Source organism: Salvia splendens, chromosome 22, assembly GCF_004379255.2.
Source record: "Salvia splendens isolate huo1 chromosome 22, SspV2, whole genome shotgun sequence".
NCBI lineage: Eukaryota > Viridiplantae > Streptophyta > Magnoliopsida > Lamiales > Lamiaceae > Salvia > Salvia splendens.
This window is the reverse complement of record NC_056053.1, coordinates 22834328-22848273: the sequence shown is the minus strand read 5'-3', so window position 1 is coordinate 22848273 and position 13946 is coordinate 22834328. Positions and strand designations below refer to the sequence as shown.

General features: G+C 28.6%; 1 protein-coding gene across 1 annotated transcript; it reads right to left on the bottom strand.

The window, feature by feature from the left end:
* Positions 1–870: 870 nt before the first annotated feature.
* Positions 871–3708, bottom strand: LOC121785712 (alpha carbonic anhydrase 1, chloroplastic-like). The gene is made up of 6 exons (XM_042184123.1): positions 3558–3708; positions 3047–3264; positions 1699–1805; positions 1502–1604; positions 1247–1426; positions 871–1127 (listed from the first exon to the last, which is right to left on the bottom strand). Exons 1-6 carry the CDS (start codon positions 3622–3624, stop codon positions 999–1001), a joined length of 804 nt encoding a protein of 267 aa, XP_042040057.1. The 5' UTR covers positions 3625–3708; the 3' UTR covers positions 871–998.
* Positions 3709–13946: the final 10238 nt, after the last annotated feature.

Here is a 13946-nt window from a genome sequence, read left to right as displayed (position 1 = left end):
TTATTGGGATGGACAAATTTTTGTGGCTGTGGACAAATTTTTGTGGCTACGCTGACTGGGCGGACAAATTTTTTTGGTTGTGGTGTGGCTATTCCGCTTCTATTGTGGACACTCTTATCCCACAAAAGAAATCATAATTGTTAAGTTTGCACTTCGCATAATGTTAAAGTTTATAGAGAAAATATAGTGAAATGTATTTATGGAAGGAGAGAAAAAAAAAGTAATAATGGAAAGAAAAATAATAATTATTAATAATAATAATCATGTTTTTTTAAAAAAATAGAAATATATTGTTGTGAAAGATTGAAAAAGAAGTAATGTTGGAAAAAGGGAATAATAATTAGGGGATATTTAGCTAAAGCTTATTGGAGAGAGTTTAAAACCCTAAAAAAGTTTATAAAATATTACAAGTGCTTGTAGGATAGCGTTTATAAGTTCCTGTATAAGAGTATTTGGATAATTAAGCTTATAAGCTATAGAAAGAAAATGTTAATTACAGTAAAAATAACTTTATTCCCTCCACTTAAATCATTAAATCTCATTTTCTTTAATTATATTACCCCATCCAAACACCCTCTTATAAAGCCCCAGAGCCCAAACATGTAAGATAGGCCCAAAAATGTAAGATGATTGGGCTAAGCCCAAGTTTGGTAATGGACTTGGATCACACTGCGCCATGAAAATGATCTCATTCTATCAAATGTAATCAATAAAAATACCTAAGTTGCCATTGTATATTTGCTACATTCTCTCTCTAGTATACCTAATTGAGCCAATTTCCACCATATTACATATTCATTTTTTTGTATTATTATTATTCATAGATTTTCGTATTAGTAATACTTTGATCAATTTGAAACATATAGGGCATTTGTCTAAACATTTAAGCTTTGGTATTATTGGTTGATTTTATTTTTTAATTTTTTGGAATTCTTTATTGTACATTCCATTTCAATTTGTCAATGCCATACACCATGTCACAAATGAGTTCTCCTTCACTAGACATCCTCGTCGTATAGCTCCACGTGTCGCCCATTCATTGGCTGGCAAGGCCTAGCATTGTTCTTGCATCTCAAATCCAAGGGAGCTCTCAGGGCCTCTACTTGGGCTTTGGACACTGATCTCACCTACACACGTGGATAATTAATTATTATATTTTTAAATCATAGTAAGATTTAATTAACACAAAAATTAATCCAACAAATTGTCACTAATAAAAAAAATTCAAATGATATTTGTTTCTTACCCTAGCAAGAATGTACCAAATGACATCTTGTGTGCAAGGAGGTGTGGTGAATGAGCCAACATATCTATAGTACTTATGGCAACTCTTCCTCACTTCGGTCGGGTGAAATGGCCCGAACGTGATCGGGCTGTCCTCGTGCCTCTTTACCTCGTAAGCAAGCTCATTAAGTGCTTTTTGCATCTGCAAAATATGTAGCAATTGAAAACTAAATTATTTTTTTATGAAAAAATTTTGTTGCATGAGTTAGTGTTGTACCTTGGCTAGGAGTGGATCAGCATGGCCATAGTCGAAGAGAATAGCGACAACGGCGACGTTCCCCTCATCGGTAACGTGCACTAGGTGAAGCTCTGCAGCATACCTGCATTACACAATTCACATTTTCTTCACTAAAATGGCAACAAGCACACACAACACAAACACCACACTTGGGGATGAGTTGTGTTGTTGCTTACTGCTTTCCGTTGATTCGGTGCTCGGAAGGGGAATGCCAGTGCATTTGCTTCAAGCTGTACATCTTTCCGTCCACGACGACTCCCCCAGTATGATCTGGATACCGTACCTACAGTGGCGGAGACAGAAAATTAGTTTTCAGATAAGTAAAACTGAGTTTTTTTACGACGAGAAGTGTTGCGATAAACAAATAAATAAATAAATAAATAAATACAAATGTTTGATTGCCATAGCACCCCAAAGATCTGTTAGGATGCACGTGCATCAACTCCCACGTCTCAAAATTAGCTAGGTATATAATCGAATTGAGCCAAGCCTAAGCTTTATTTATCGATTTTTTTAAGGGATCACCACTTTTTTAGATTCAGATTCAAATTTAAATTGATATTATTAAATTAGTAGTTTTAATTTATCTTAAATTCGCCATCTAGTTATACTAATTTATAATTAGATAATAAATATGTTTTTTATCGATTAAAGTATAAAGTAGTAGTATCAAATTAGGCTAGTTAATTGAGTAAAGGCCAAAACGGGCCATGAACATACGCCCATTTTACGATTTTGGTCATATACTTTATCTTTTGAATTTTTGCATCCTGAACATTTCAACTCGAATCACAATTGGTCCTACACTAACATTTCCGTCAATTTTTAAACGGTTTTAATTCGATTTTGACCGATTTTTTAACCCGAATGGGACTGTTAAAATCATCAAAATCGGGTTATAACCGTTTAAAAATTGACGGAAATGTTAGTGTAGGACCAATTGTGATCTGAGTTGAAATTTTCAGGATGCAAAATTTCAAAAGATAAAGTATAGGACCAAAATCGTAAAATAAGACATATGTTCAGGACCAGTTTTGGCCTTTACACCAAGTTAATTTAACGAGCTTATTCTTTGTTAAAAAGACAAACACTCTTATTACTAACACTACAGTTCTTGTGGGCCGGACTCAACCCAAACCCAACTCGGCCCCTACCTGAAATTGACCCAAACACTATTTCATAAAATTGACACCTATAATAATTCAAAGTGATTATTGTTCTTACTTCTTCGTAATAAAAAAACTACTCCTACTATTTATTAAAAAGAACTGATTCTATTATATTAAAAATTACCGTTCCCATAAAGTGATTATGTTAATAAATAAAAGTTTGTGTTAAAAAAATGTGTCAATTCGAGTCTGATCCAAGTCCGGTCCGGGTGAGCAGGTCTAACCCACGCGTGCTCACCGGTCTCGTTAAAACCGGGCTAACAAGGGAGCTCGAGCTTCAACTAATCACACAATTATTTATTCAAGAAAACTAGCAAAAATGTTCGAAGAAGGAAGAAAATAAGTAATTACCCACCCCAACATTGAACTTGTTGTTGACCAAAGTGACATTGCAAGAGCCGTATGATCTGATCAAAGGCTTCAACTTCTTGTTTAGGACAGCTTTGTCAGTCAAAATATTAATCGGCGACTGCGTTTTCCCACTCCCGCACGTGCTGAAATTCGGGTTTATCTTCCCCCACATGTTTGGCCCTGTCCCTCCCGAGTATGTAAACTGAATAGATCCATCAGCCTCTGCATCATCCACACACAAATTTCACTCAGTTCGATACGATGTGTATCTATGTCTAAGGGCGATGACAGGCCGCCACAGATTATAACTTTTGAATTGTGCCTAGAATATATGTGTGCAGTAATTAACTTCTTTTCAGGCTTCATACTCAATGTGTTTTACAAAAACAACTTAAATCATAAGTGAAAAAAACTTTTATTTATGGTCCAAGAAACTTGGAGCTTAGGAAAGAAAACACACACACACATAGTAAGCAACTAAAAATGCATACAAAGAGAGAGAGAGAGAGGCATACGTTGGGAAGAGGCAACAAAGAGAAGGGAGATTGTGACAATGAAGAGAGCTAATGTTGGAGAAGACATGGTTGAAAATTAATTTGATTTACTAACTAGCTTCCTATAATGGGGAATAATGAGGATGATGTTATATATATATATATATATATATATATATATATACATATATACACACACATATATATGAGTGTGTGTGTGTGTGTGTGAGTGAGAGTGATGACAACAAGCAACACTTCATGTTAGAGTTTCACCACTGCCACTCTTTTTTTTTAGCTTTATATCTCTGTCTTTTTGCTGCAGACACCTCACCCCACCTTATTCTCCACTTCTTCTTGCCTTCTCTTTTTTCAAAATAAAAATGTTAAGTACAACATTTTTTTCCCGGCATTTAAGATAGTTATGTTTGGTTAAGCGAAAAGTGAATGGAGGATTAAGTAAGACCGATAAAAAAGTGTTAGATTTGTTAAAATGAAAAAGAAAGAAATGACTCATCTTGAAATATCTTAAAAGGAAATATGAATCACTTAACAAGGGACATATGAAAAAATATTATTTTCATCTCGTATTTTAGTATACCCCATCTTTTCCAAGCGTGATTACTATGTTATGTATAGTCGTGCCTAAGGGCATATCGGTTGAAGTAGATTCCTCTTTTTGATCAGTAATATATCGACTTTGGTTTAGTAATTGTTTGTATTTATCGATTTTATATTTTTTGTATCTGTGGTTATTATCTTACTATTCGGTTGCCTAGTTTTGAAAGATTGTGTTATTTACTTTATGTGTGATGTTTGGATATATTGCATGTTGCGAAATCGGTACATCTACTAAAGTACAAAGGCTTATATTGCTGTGTGTTGTTCATCATATGTAATGTATTGATGTACATTTGAAGCCGTATTGATTTTATCGCTGTTTGTATTATTACCGTTCTTGGTGGCCCCGACTTTGAGCATAAAATACTTTGCTAAATTATTGTGAAAGACTATTCAGTTTCATTTTTAACATTCTATTCGATATTTTAGCAGGTCATACCAAATTGTTTTATTAGGTAATCTATTGACAAATCAAGGTTATGACATTTATGTGATAGTATTACTTCATTGAATAAAGCATTCATAGGTTTCAAACACATAAGATTCGACGTTTTAATTAATGATAATGCTTTCATGTCTTGCTTTAAGATATTAAGATATAAAAATTTTTGCGATAAAAAGAAACGTGGAATTATGGGATATATTTTTTTTTAGCATATATATGCCAAATCAAGCTAACAGATAGATACCCGTGATAATAATAAAAAAAAGAGACATTATTATTATTATAATCAAACTAATTTTAATGCATGAAATTTGTGACAGAGCCGATTGTCTTGGTTGGACGGCTGACCACATTAGCTCTCCAAACTTGAATTTATATACGACAGTTAGAGACCAATTAAATAAATGAGTGATGCTAAATGGCCATAATGTGGCCGGCCATAAAAAGTTAATTTAGTCCATTTACATGTATAAAAAAATTAGAATTACCGATATAAACTTATATGTGTGTGAATGGACTTGTGAGTTGATACTTATCTTTGAATTCCATTACGTAAAACACATTAATATCACGAATTACTGTATACGTTGAGCAACAATCAAGAAATGACAGTAGTAATAAGTTGAGCAAAAACTACGAAAGAACAACACTAACATGTTGAGCAACATATAATGAAGATGATATAAAAGTAAAATCAAATAGTATTAAACCAAAAATTTGAAAAAAAAATCAATTTTTTTTGTTATTTACTTAATTTATGGCTGGCCATAATGTGGCCGCATAGCATTATTCTAAATAAATACTCCCTTTGTCCCATTAAATATACAACGTTTGTTTTTACGCACTTGTTCTGAAAAAATTATAATAAATAACTAAAGTGGTGAAAAAATAAAGTAAGAGCGAGAATAATATAGATGAGAGTCCCGTTTACACTATTCTCTTTTTTACTTTATTTTTTCTCCACTTTAATTATTTATTATCATTTTCCCAAAATATATGTGAAAAAGCAAACGTTTTATATTTAATGGGACAGAGGGAGTACTTATTTGGACAAATTGTTTAGAAAATTATGATCAACTGGCTGTAAATGGATCCTTAATTGTTAAACAAATTGTTTTATTGTTTTTAAATGTGATTTGGTGGAATAATAATGTGGATTTTGCTAATCTTGTGGAAGACTCGATTGCCTTGACCTAATTCAAAGGTCTAACCAGGGGAGGTAAACATGAATTGAATTATGTTAGGTGAAAAAGAAGTTAGGTTAGTTTATATATGTTGTCAATATTCATTAAATAAAAAATAAATATAACAAACTTATATGATGAGGTGTTGCTTTTGTGCCTTTGTAATAACAAGAAGCCCCTTCCAAACTGATTATGGTTTTATAGGTACTAGCATGATGAGACGTGTGACAAATTAAATGTGCAAATATGAATATAGTATTTATTTTTCAAAAAAACAATACTTATTTTTTAGTACTCGTAGTACTTTTTAGAGTCTTATCTTGTGTATAAAAAAAACAGTGTAGAGATATATGTTAGTATTAAATTTTAAACTTTCCTTGAAATTTAGGATAAGTAAGGTTATTGTAGCCTTGTAGGTGTATAAAGCTAGTAAATATACTTAATTACATATATATGTGATAATAATTATAAATGTAATTTTGTCAAATTGTTAGAAATTTCACAAATGAATAAGGAGTATTAAATTATTCAGTCTAATTTTGACCAAATATGTAGAAGCGACTTACTATAACTTAACCTCATGTTTGACTTCTCATAAGATGACAATGTCTTCTTACTACAAAAGAATCTCATTAGCTATGAGATCAAAACTAATTCTTCGACTAAGTCAATCAAAATCGTATGTGGAAGTGGAACATAATTTTTGGGATACTCAAAGCCATTAATCAATCCAAGAAATCTTATGCATCTTTCTTGAAACTAACAATATTCATAGCCATGAATCTTCCGATTTTCAATGTACCCTGTTCTAGATGATGGTGATTAAGGTGTCACAATTACTATAAAAGACGCTTATAGTAATATATTAATGTCAAATCTTGCATTTATAATAGATAAAGACCCAAAGAAATTTAATCACCCCATTGGGCACAAATTATTCATTTTATATATACTCTAATTCGTTGATTGAGAAATATTGAAAAAGAATGCTTATGATAGTGGATTTCCATTCATCCTCTAATGAATATCGGAAGAACACAAAAAAGGAGAAATTTTTATTTTTAATATCGAAATATAGTAGCAGAATAAATAATGAGAACTCCTATCAATAGACTAACTAACCATATCAAACCCGTAAACTAAATCAAAAGACAAATAAATTGCTGTAAAAAACATAAAGTTTGGGGAAAAAACGATTATATATGAACTTTTACATTTTTCTTAATCGTCCCATTAATTTGGATTTAAGGGAAATTGTGTATAATATGGAAGCCGAAATTAATACTTAAGTAGATTTATATATCACTGACAAAAGACATGGAGTCAAATTTGTAAAATATGGAATATAAAATTAGGCTAATGTATTTCTACATCCACGCCATGACGCCATATATATTTCTCCCTCAAATCCTAATCAATGAAATAATTAAAAAAAATGTCAAAGTTATGATATACTACTCCCTCCATCCCTGAAAATTTGTCACATTTAATTTTCAGCACTCGTTTTAGAAAAATATACTCCCCCGTCCCTGAAAATTTGTCACATTTCATTTTCTGTAATAGTTTTTAAAAAATGATAATAAATAGTTAAAGTGGAGAAATAGTAAAATAGGAGAGAAAATAATATAGAGAAGACTCTTATCTAAATTAGTCTCCCTATTATTTTACCATTTCTTCACTTTAACTATTTATTATTATTTTTTCAAAATGAGTGCAAAAAATAAAATGTGATAAATTTTCAAGGGATGTAGGGAGTAATAAATAGCTAAAGTGGAGAGATGGTAAAGTAAGAGAGAATAACATAGATGAGAGTCTTCTCTATATTATTCTCTCTTTTATTTTACCATCTATCAACTTTAACTATTTATTATTATTTGAAAATGAAATGTGATAAATTTTTACTAATTAACTTTCTTAAAAAATGGAAGAATCGACCAAAAATCAATCAAACTTTGTAATTATTTCTGACAATTAGCCCAACAACTAAAAACCCTAACAATTAAATGGAATAATAAATAGTTAGAATACTCATAATCAATCCTTCATCATATATCCATAAAGATTATTTCCTAGCTAATGGAGAGAGGGATCTATTGGTTGATTGAATAGGCACACCACATTTATGGCTCTAGTTAAAAGGTGAACTACTTTATATCTTTGTGATAATATAGAGATGGGTAAAATAGTAGAAACCATATAAAATGGGATGATTCATTATTGAGAATTGTGGAACCACAAGCACAAAGCACAGTGATGGAAGAATGTTCTAGATCATATGCTATGTCTTCTGCTTTTGGCCTTTTGAAACTTGATCAGTCACCTCACAAACTTTGTCTAGACAACCTTACATCCTCCAAAGTGTGCCCAATAATTAGCTAGTTAAACAAACATAGCACACTTCGGCACATTCGATAACTACTCTATACTACCTTAAATTAATGATTAGCCAATAAGAAACTAATAAAACTAATAAAAACAAATGATGATAAACAACCAAATAAGGTTATATTAGTAATTTGGTACATTAATTATATATTAAAATATTAAATATAGTTAGTGGACAAATTAAAAAGATTTAATTAGCCTTAGCCTCATTTTTCGTTTTTTCAATATTTGAACTCCCTTTCTTTTATTTTTTAAATTTAAATTAGAAATATGCATTACTTATATTTATAGTTTCAAAAAAGTGAAAAATTAATACTACAAAATTGTTTAATTCATGACCTGTTCTGCACATTTTATATTAAATTAAACTAAGATGTACCGCTACATATTTATATTATTATGTACGATATATTAGCCTAATTTATATTAATAAATTAATTAATGTATTATATAAAAATATTGTGTACACTACGATCTTTTAGTAATACGTACTTACTAGTTACTAGTAATATTTTAGCACTTTTACTATTTTTATGATTTTGAATATTGAATGTGCAGCAAAACAACGCTTATTTAAAGGTACACTAATACACAACCATAATGCTGGACTTAAGAGAGAACATAATACTGTGTTTTATTTTTAAAATTCATCCAATTTAATCCATTCCATCAAATTTAGCTCGACTCATCCAATTATTTTGCTAGATTCATCAAATTTATGAATTCATCAATATATCATCTTCAACCAATTTTTACTTATTTTTGGGATTCATTTTGTTAATCCAAGTTCTGAAAACCGACAATCGTTCATCTTCCAATATCGAACACAATAAAAAATCCAACAAAAAAAAATAAATCGAAGAGTCCCAAATCTGCAAAAATCCAAACAAAATTGAAGAACACCCTAAAATTTGCTTTCTCCAACATCCATAACAAAGAATCAAATTTTGAAATTATAACTTCAAATCAAAAATTAAACAGTGACAACAGCAAAACTCACAAACCTAGAAATAAAAATGCAATTCCCAATCAAAAATTTCAAAATCAAAATGCAAAACAGCAACCCATAACTCACTATAAGAGTGAATTAGTTCACTACAGGAAGGAGTGAACCAAAACATCATTATAGTGAATTATTTACTTCGTGAAGGATTTAGTTCACTGTAAAGGCGTTTTGGTTATAGTGAACTAAATCGCTCTTATAGTGATTATAGTGAACTAAATTCGTATTCTCTAGTTATGCATTTAAGTAGTAGTTTCCCTAGATCACTACTCCGCTAGACTAATTAGAATTTACAAATAAGATTTTATTTCTCTCTATCATGTTCATCAACTGGAATATATTCATATACTACTGTTCCAGTTCGGGTTAACTCTAACATCCCACTTTTTTGTAGAGTTGTGATTTTGGTACATAATGTCTATGCTATAATGTCTTTATGTTTTTTTTCGTAATTATATTTTATATCTTAACTAATATACCCTAATGTTATTTATTCTTATCTAAATTCCATAAATTTAAATTTGGTAAATTGATGTGACTGAATATCCATTTTGCATTGCTAAATAGCATCGAAATTTGTGAGATTAAATATATGAGTTTGCATTTTATCACTACCTTATAATATTATGTATGAAATATTAACCTAAATTACATTAAAATATTAACACAGTATAATATATATCAATATTATGTATGAAATATTTATCTATGTTTGGATTATAACATTCCAATAATTAAGAATTTAAAGGATCAAAATTTTGAAACTAAAGAATTAAAATAAAAATGATGAAATTCTTAGAACCAAATCGTAAACTCAATTACTATAAATATATCAAATATCAATTTGTTTTTTGATGCGGTGAATTGAGCTAAGAACTATGATATTTTATAAAACAAAAGATAATTTTTTTAATATATTTCAAATATTGAACAGATAAGATGGGAAGATATTGTTATTTTTTGACGGAGGTGCAACTTTAACATTCTAAAAATTAGAATTTTAAAGAATTTTTTTTAAAATGATACAGTAAAATATTAAAATCAAATCATAATATTCTTAAAATCAAAACCTTTATCTCAATCATTATTAGTATACTATATATCAAATTTAACTTGTTTCATGATATAGTGAGTAAAGATAAGAACTTTAATGGACTGTTTTATAAAGCAAAAGAGAAAATATTAAATAGATTAGTTAGGAACATGTGATTATTTAGGAACATGTGATTTTTTTTATCTAAATTTGATTGTAACGTTCGAAGAACTAAAAGTTTAAAGAATTAAAATTTGTGAAGTAAAGTAAAAATGATAAATTTATGATATTCAATATCGTAAACTTAATTAGTATTAATATATTAAATATGTCAAATTGCAATTTGTTGCATGATATACTGGAATAAGATAAAAATGCTTATATTTTATAAATTCAAAAAAATTGATGAGTTAATAACATGTGGTTATTTTTTGTTAATGTTCAACTATACCTTTCCCAAACAAATTTTTTTAAAATCATAATGAGTGATGGCATACCATGAACATATAATGATATATGTTAACGTTATATGTAACTATTTTGATTGTGCCTATATTTGTTGGATTTATATAATTAGCATTTGGTTGAGCCTATATTTGTTGGATTTATTATTGTCTTCGAAAAACTCTAATATTTTGATTTTGATGTGTACCTAAATGACTGATTTTTCCCTTTTCAGAATGGGTATAATATATACTAGCATTGGAAAATATGGAAGTTTTGTTGGTCGACTAAATTTATGAGTTTTAGATTTTTTTAGTTGGGGAAATGATGGTGGAAATAAAACATAAAATCCCAAAAGTAGACTACTCGGGATATTTAATCAAGTTAATATATGGTTGAAAGAATAATTAATTAAAGTTAATAGGAGTATATGGAGAGAAAATTATTTTTTAGAAAATTCAAATCAAGGTGTATCTCGGGAGTTGGGAAAGTAAACGGCTCTTGGTTTCCTTCACACTCAAATCAGTCTTCTCCCTTTCATCTTCGCTCTCAAGTCTCGGAGCATCCACACCGGGTCGGATGTCCCGGCGGACATCCCAACGAACTTCCCAAAAACACATCCTGCCACGTCATAAGAATATCCCACTGCACTGCCACGTCATAAGGACATCCCACTATACAATAGCGGACATCCCCAAGGATATCCGACGGACATCCACAAAAAACAATAAAAAAATTGGGACGTCCGTCGTGTCAACGCAATCGGAACTCCAGTGTCCGCAGCGGACGTCCGTATCCGTATGCATACTACCTAATGACGGACGTCCGGCACTCCGATCCGACGTCCGGCGGGACATCCGCCATTGTGGATGCTCTCAAGTCAAGACAATCATTGGTGGACACAGGTAGAGCTATCATTGGTGGACACAGGTAGAGCTGGGGAGGGCTTCAGCACATGCCAACAAATTTTTTATTTTTCTCTTTTTCTATTCTTAAATTTTTAAAAAAATTTTAATATACAATCTTCAGCTCTTCCTAAATCAGTACTATTATAGACTAAAATTATTGGAGATTAAATTATGGAGAGGCTGAAATGAATTTTTTCATGAAAAAATTGCAGAGCCAAATGAAGAAATAAAAATAGCTGCCTTGGTTTTGGGGAAGAAGATGACCCAACTCCCAAAACATATTAAATCACAAGCATATTAAAAATATAATTTATTTAAATAATATATTTATTAAGATTTCTCTAATAAATGCTCTTACAATCCAAATTAATGTTCGATGAGAATAGTTCACTTTAATTTATCTATTTTTTGTGGTATTAGATCTTAAGTATATTAAAAATGTTATTTAATGAAACACTAATAATATCACTAGAATTTCTCCAACAAATCAAAAGGTTGGATGAAAATAAATCACTAACTGAATTTTGAGTATTTGACTATAAAGCACATTAAAAAATCACTAATTGATTAATCTATTTTGCAAAATGAGATTTCGTTATTACTATAAATTTGAATAATAGTAATACATTTTTTAATATCTTCAATTTTAATACTATAAATAAATAAATTCAACATTTTTAGTTACGTTCCTTTGAATAAACTAAATCCTAGAATATAGGTCATGTTTGGTTGATAGGAAAGTAAAGTTGACAAGAAAAATGATTCCTAGGAAAATGAATCCCAGAAATATGATTCCTAATAACTTTACTTTCATGTATTTGGAAATATCAAAATTTTAAATTTTATATTTGATTTAAATATCAAACTAAAAATATACTAATTATTCTTTTATTTAAAAAGAAGAATACTAATTTAAAATTTTTAATAAATTATTAATTACAAATAATAATAATAATTATATTATTATATTTATTATTACAATGTATAGTTTAAATATGGATTATTTATCATAATATATAATAATCATAATAAATATGATTATTATTATTATTGTATTTAAAAGAGGGAACATCATTTTTGGTCCACGAACTTTGCCAAAGTATCATTTTAGGTCCGTGAACTTTGAAAATATCATTTTAGGTCCGTGAACTTTGAGTTAGTATCATTTGAGGTACTTTTTACTATTTCCAAGTTTTTTTGGACGAAAATACCCTCAATACCTTAAAGTGTATATATTTTTAATAAATTTATCATATACTCATATTTTTTTTATAAATATCTTTACAATATATTTTTGACAAATTTTCTAAATCTAATTTGACCTTAAATATTATCATTTAATTTTGTGACATGCAAGTAAAATTGCTTCTTCAATTTTTTATATTAATTTTTTTTTAAATTGAGTAAAGAACTTTCTTTAATAATAAAAAATTGAATAAAGATCTTTTTATAAATATCTTTACAATATATTTTTGACAAATTTTATAAATATAATTTGACCTTGTATATTATCATTTAATTTTGTGACATGCAAGAAAAGATCTTTATTCAATTTTTTATTATTAAAGAAAAGTTCTTTATTCAATTTAAAAAAAATTAATATAAAAAATTGAAGAAGCAATTTTACTTGCATGTCAAAAAATTAAGTGATAATATTTAAAGTCAAATTATATTTAGAAAATTTGTCAAAAATATATTGTAAAGATATTTATAAAAAATTATGAGTATATGAAAAATTTATTAAAAATATATACACTTTAAGGTATTGATGGTATTTTCGTCCAAAAAAACTTGAAAATAGTAAAAAGTACCTCAAATGATACTAACTCAAAGTTCACGGACCTAAAATGACATTTTCAAAGTTCACGGACCTAAAATGATACTTTGGCAAAGTTCGTGGACCAAAAATGATGTTCCCTCTATTTAAAAATATTATAATTGAATAAATTTTATAATTCAAAAGTTCCCTACAACTTTATTGATTAATTATTAATTTATAAAATAATAATAATTATTTATTATTATTATATGATTTATATTATATAATCATATTTTAATTGTTTAATAAATTATTAATTATAATAGTAATAACATTATATATAAAAAATATAATAATATAGTTATAATTATGATAATTTTAATAATAGTTATTTATTATACGAGTATGATTTATAATTTTAAATTATTTGGAAAACATAATAATAATAATAATAATAATAATAATAATAATAATAATAATAATAATAATAATAATAATAATAATAATAATAATAATAATAATAATAAATATACTATATTGCATTAAATATGTAAGAATCCTAAAACTGGGAAAAAGAATACCTAAGAAAAGTTAGGATTTAGAATCCTGGAAGTTGTACTAACTTTTCTTG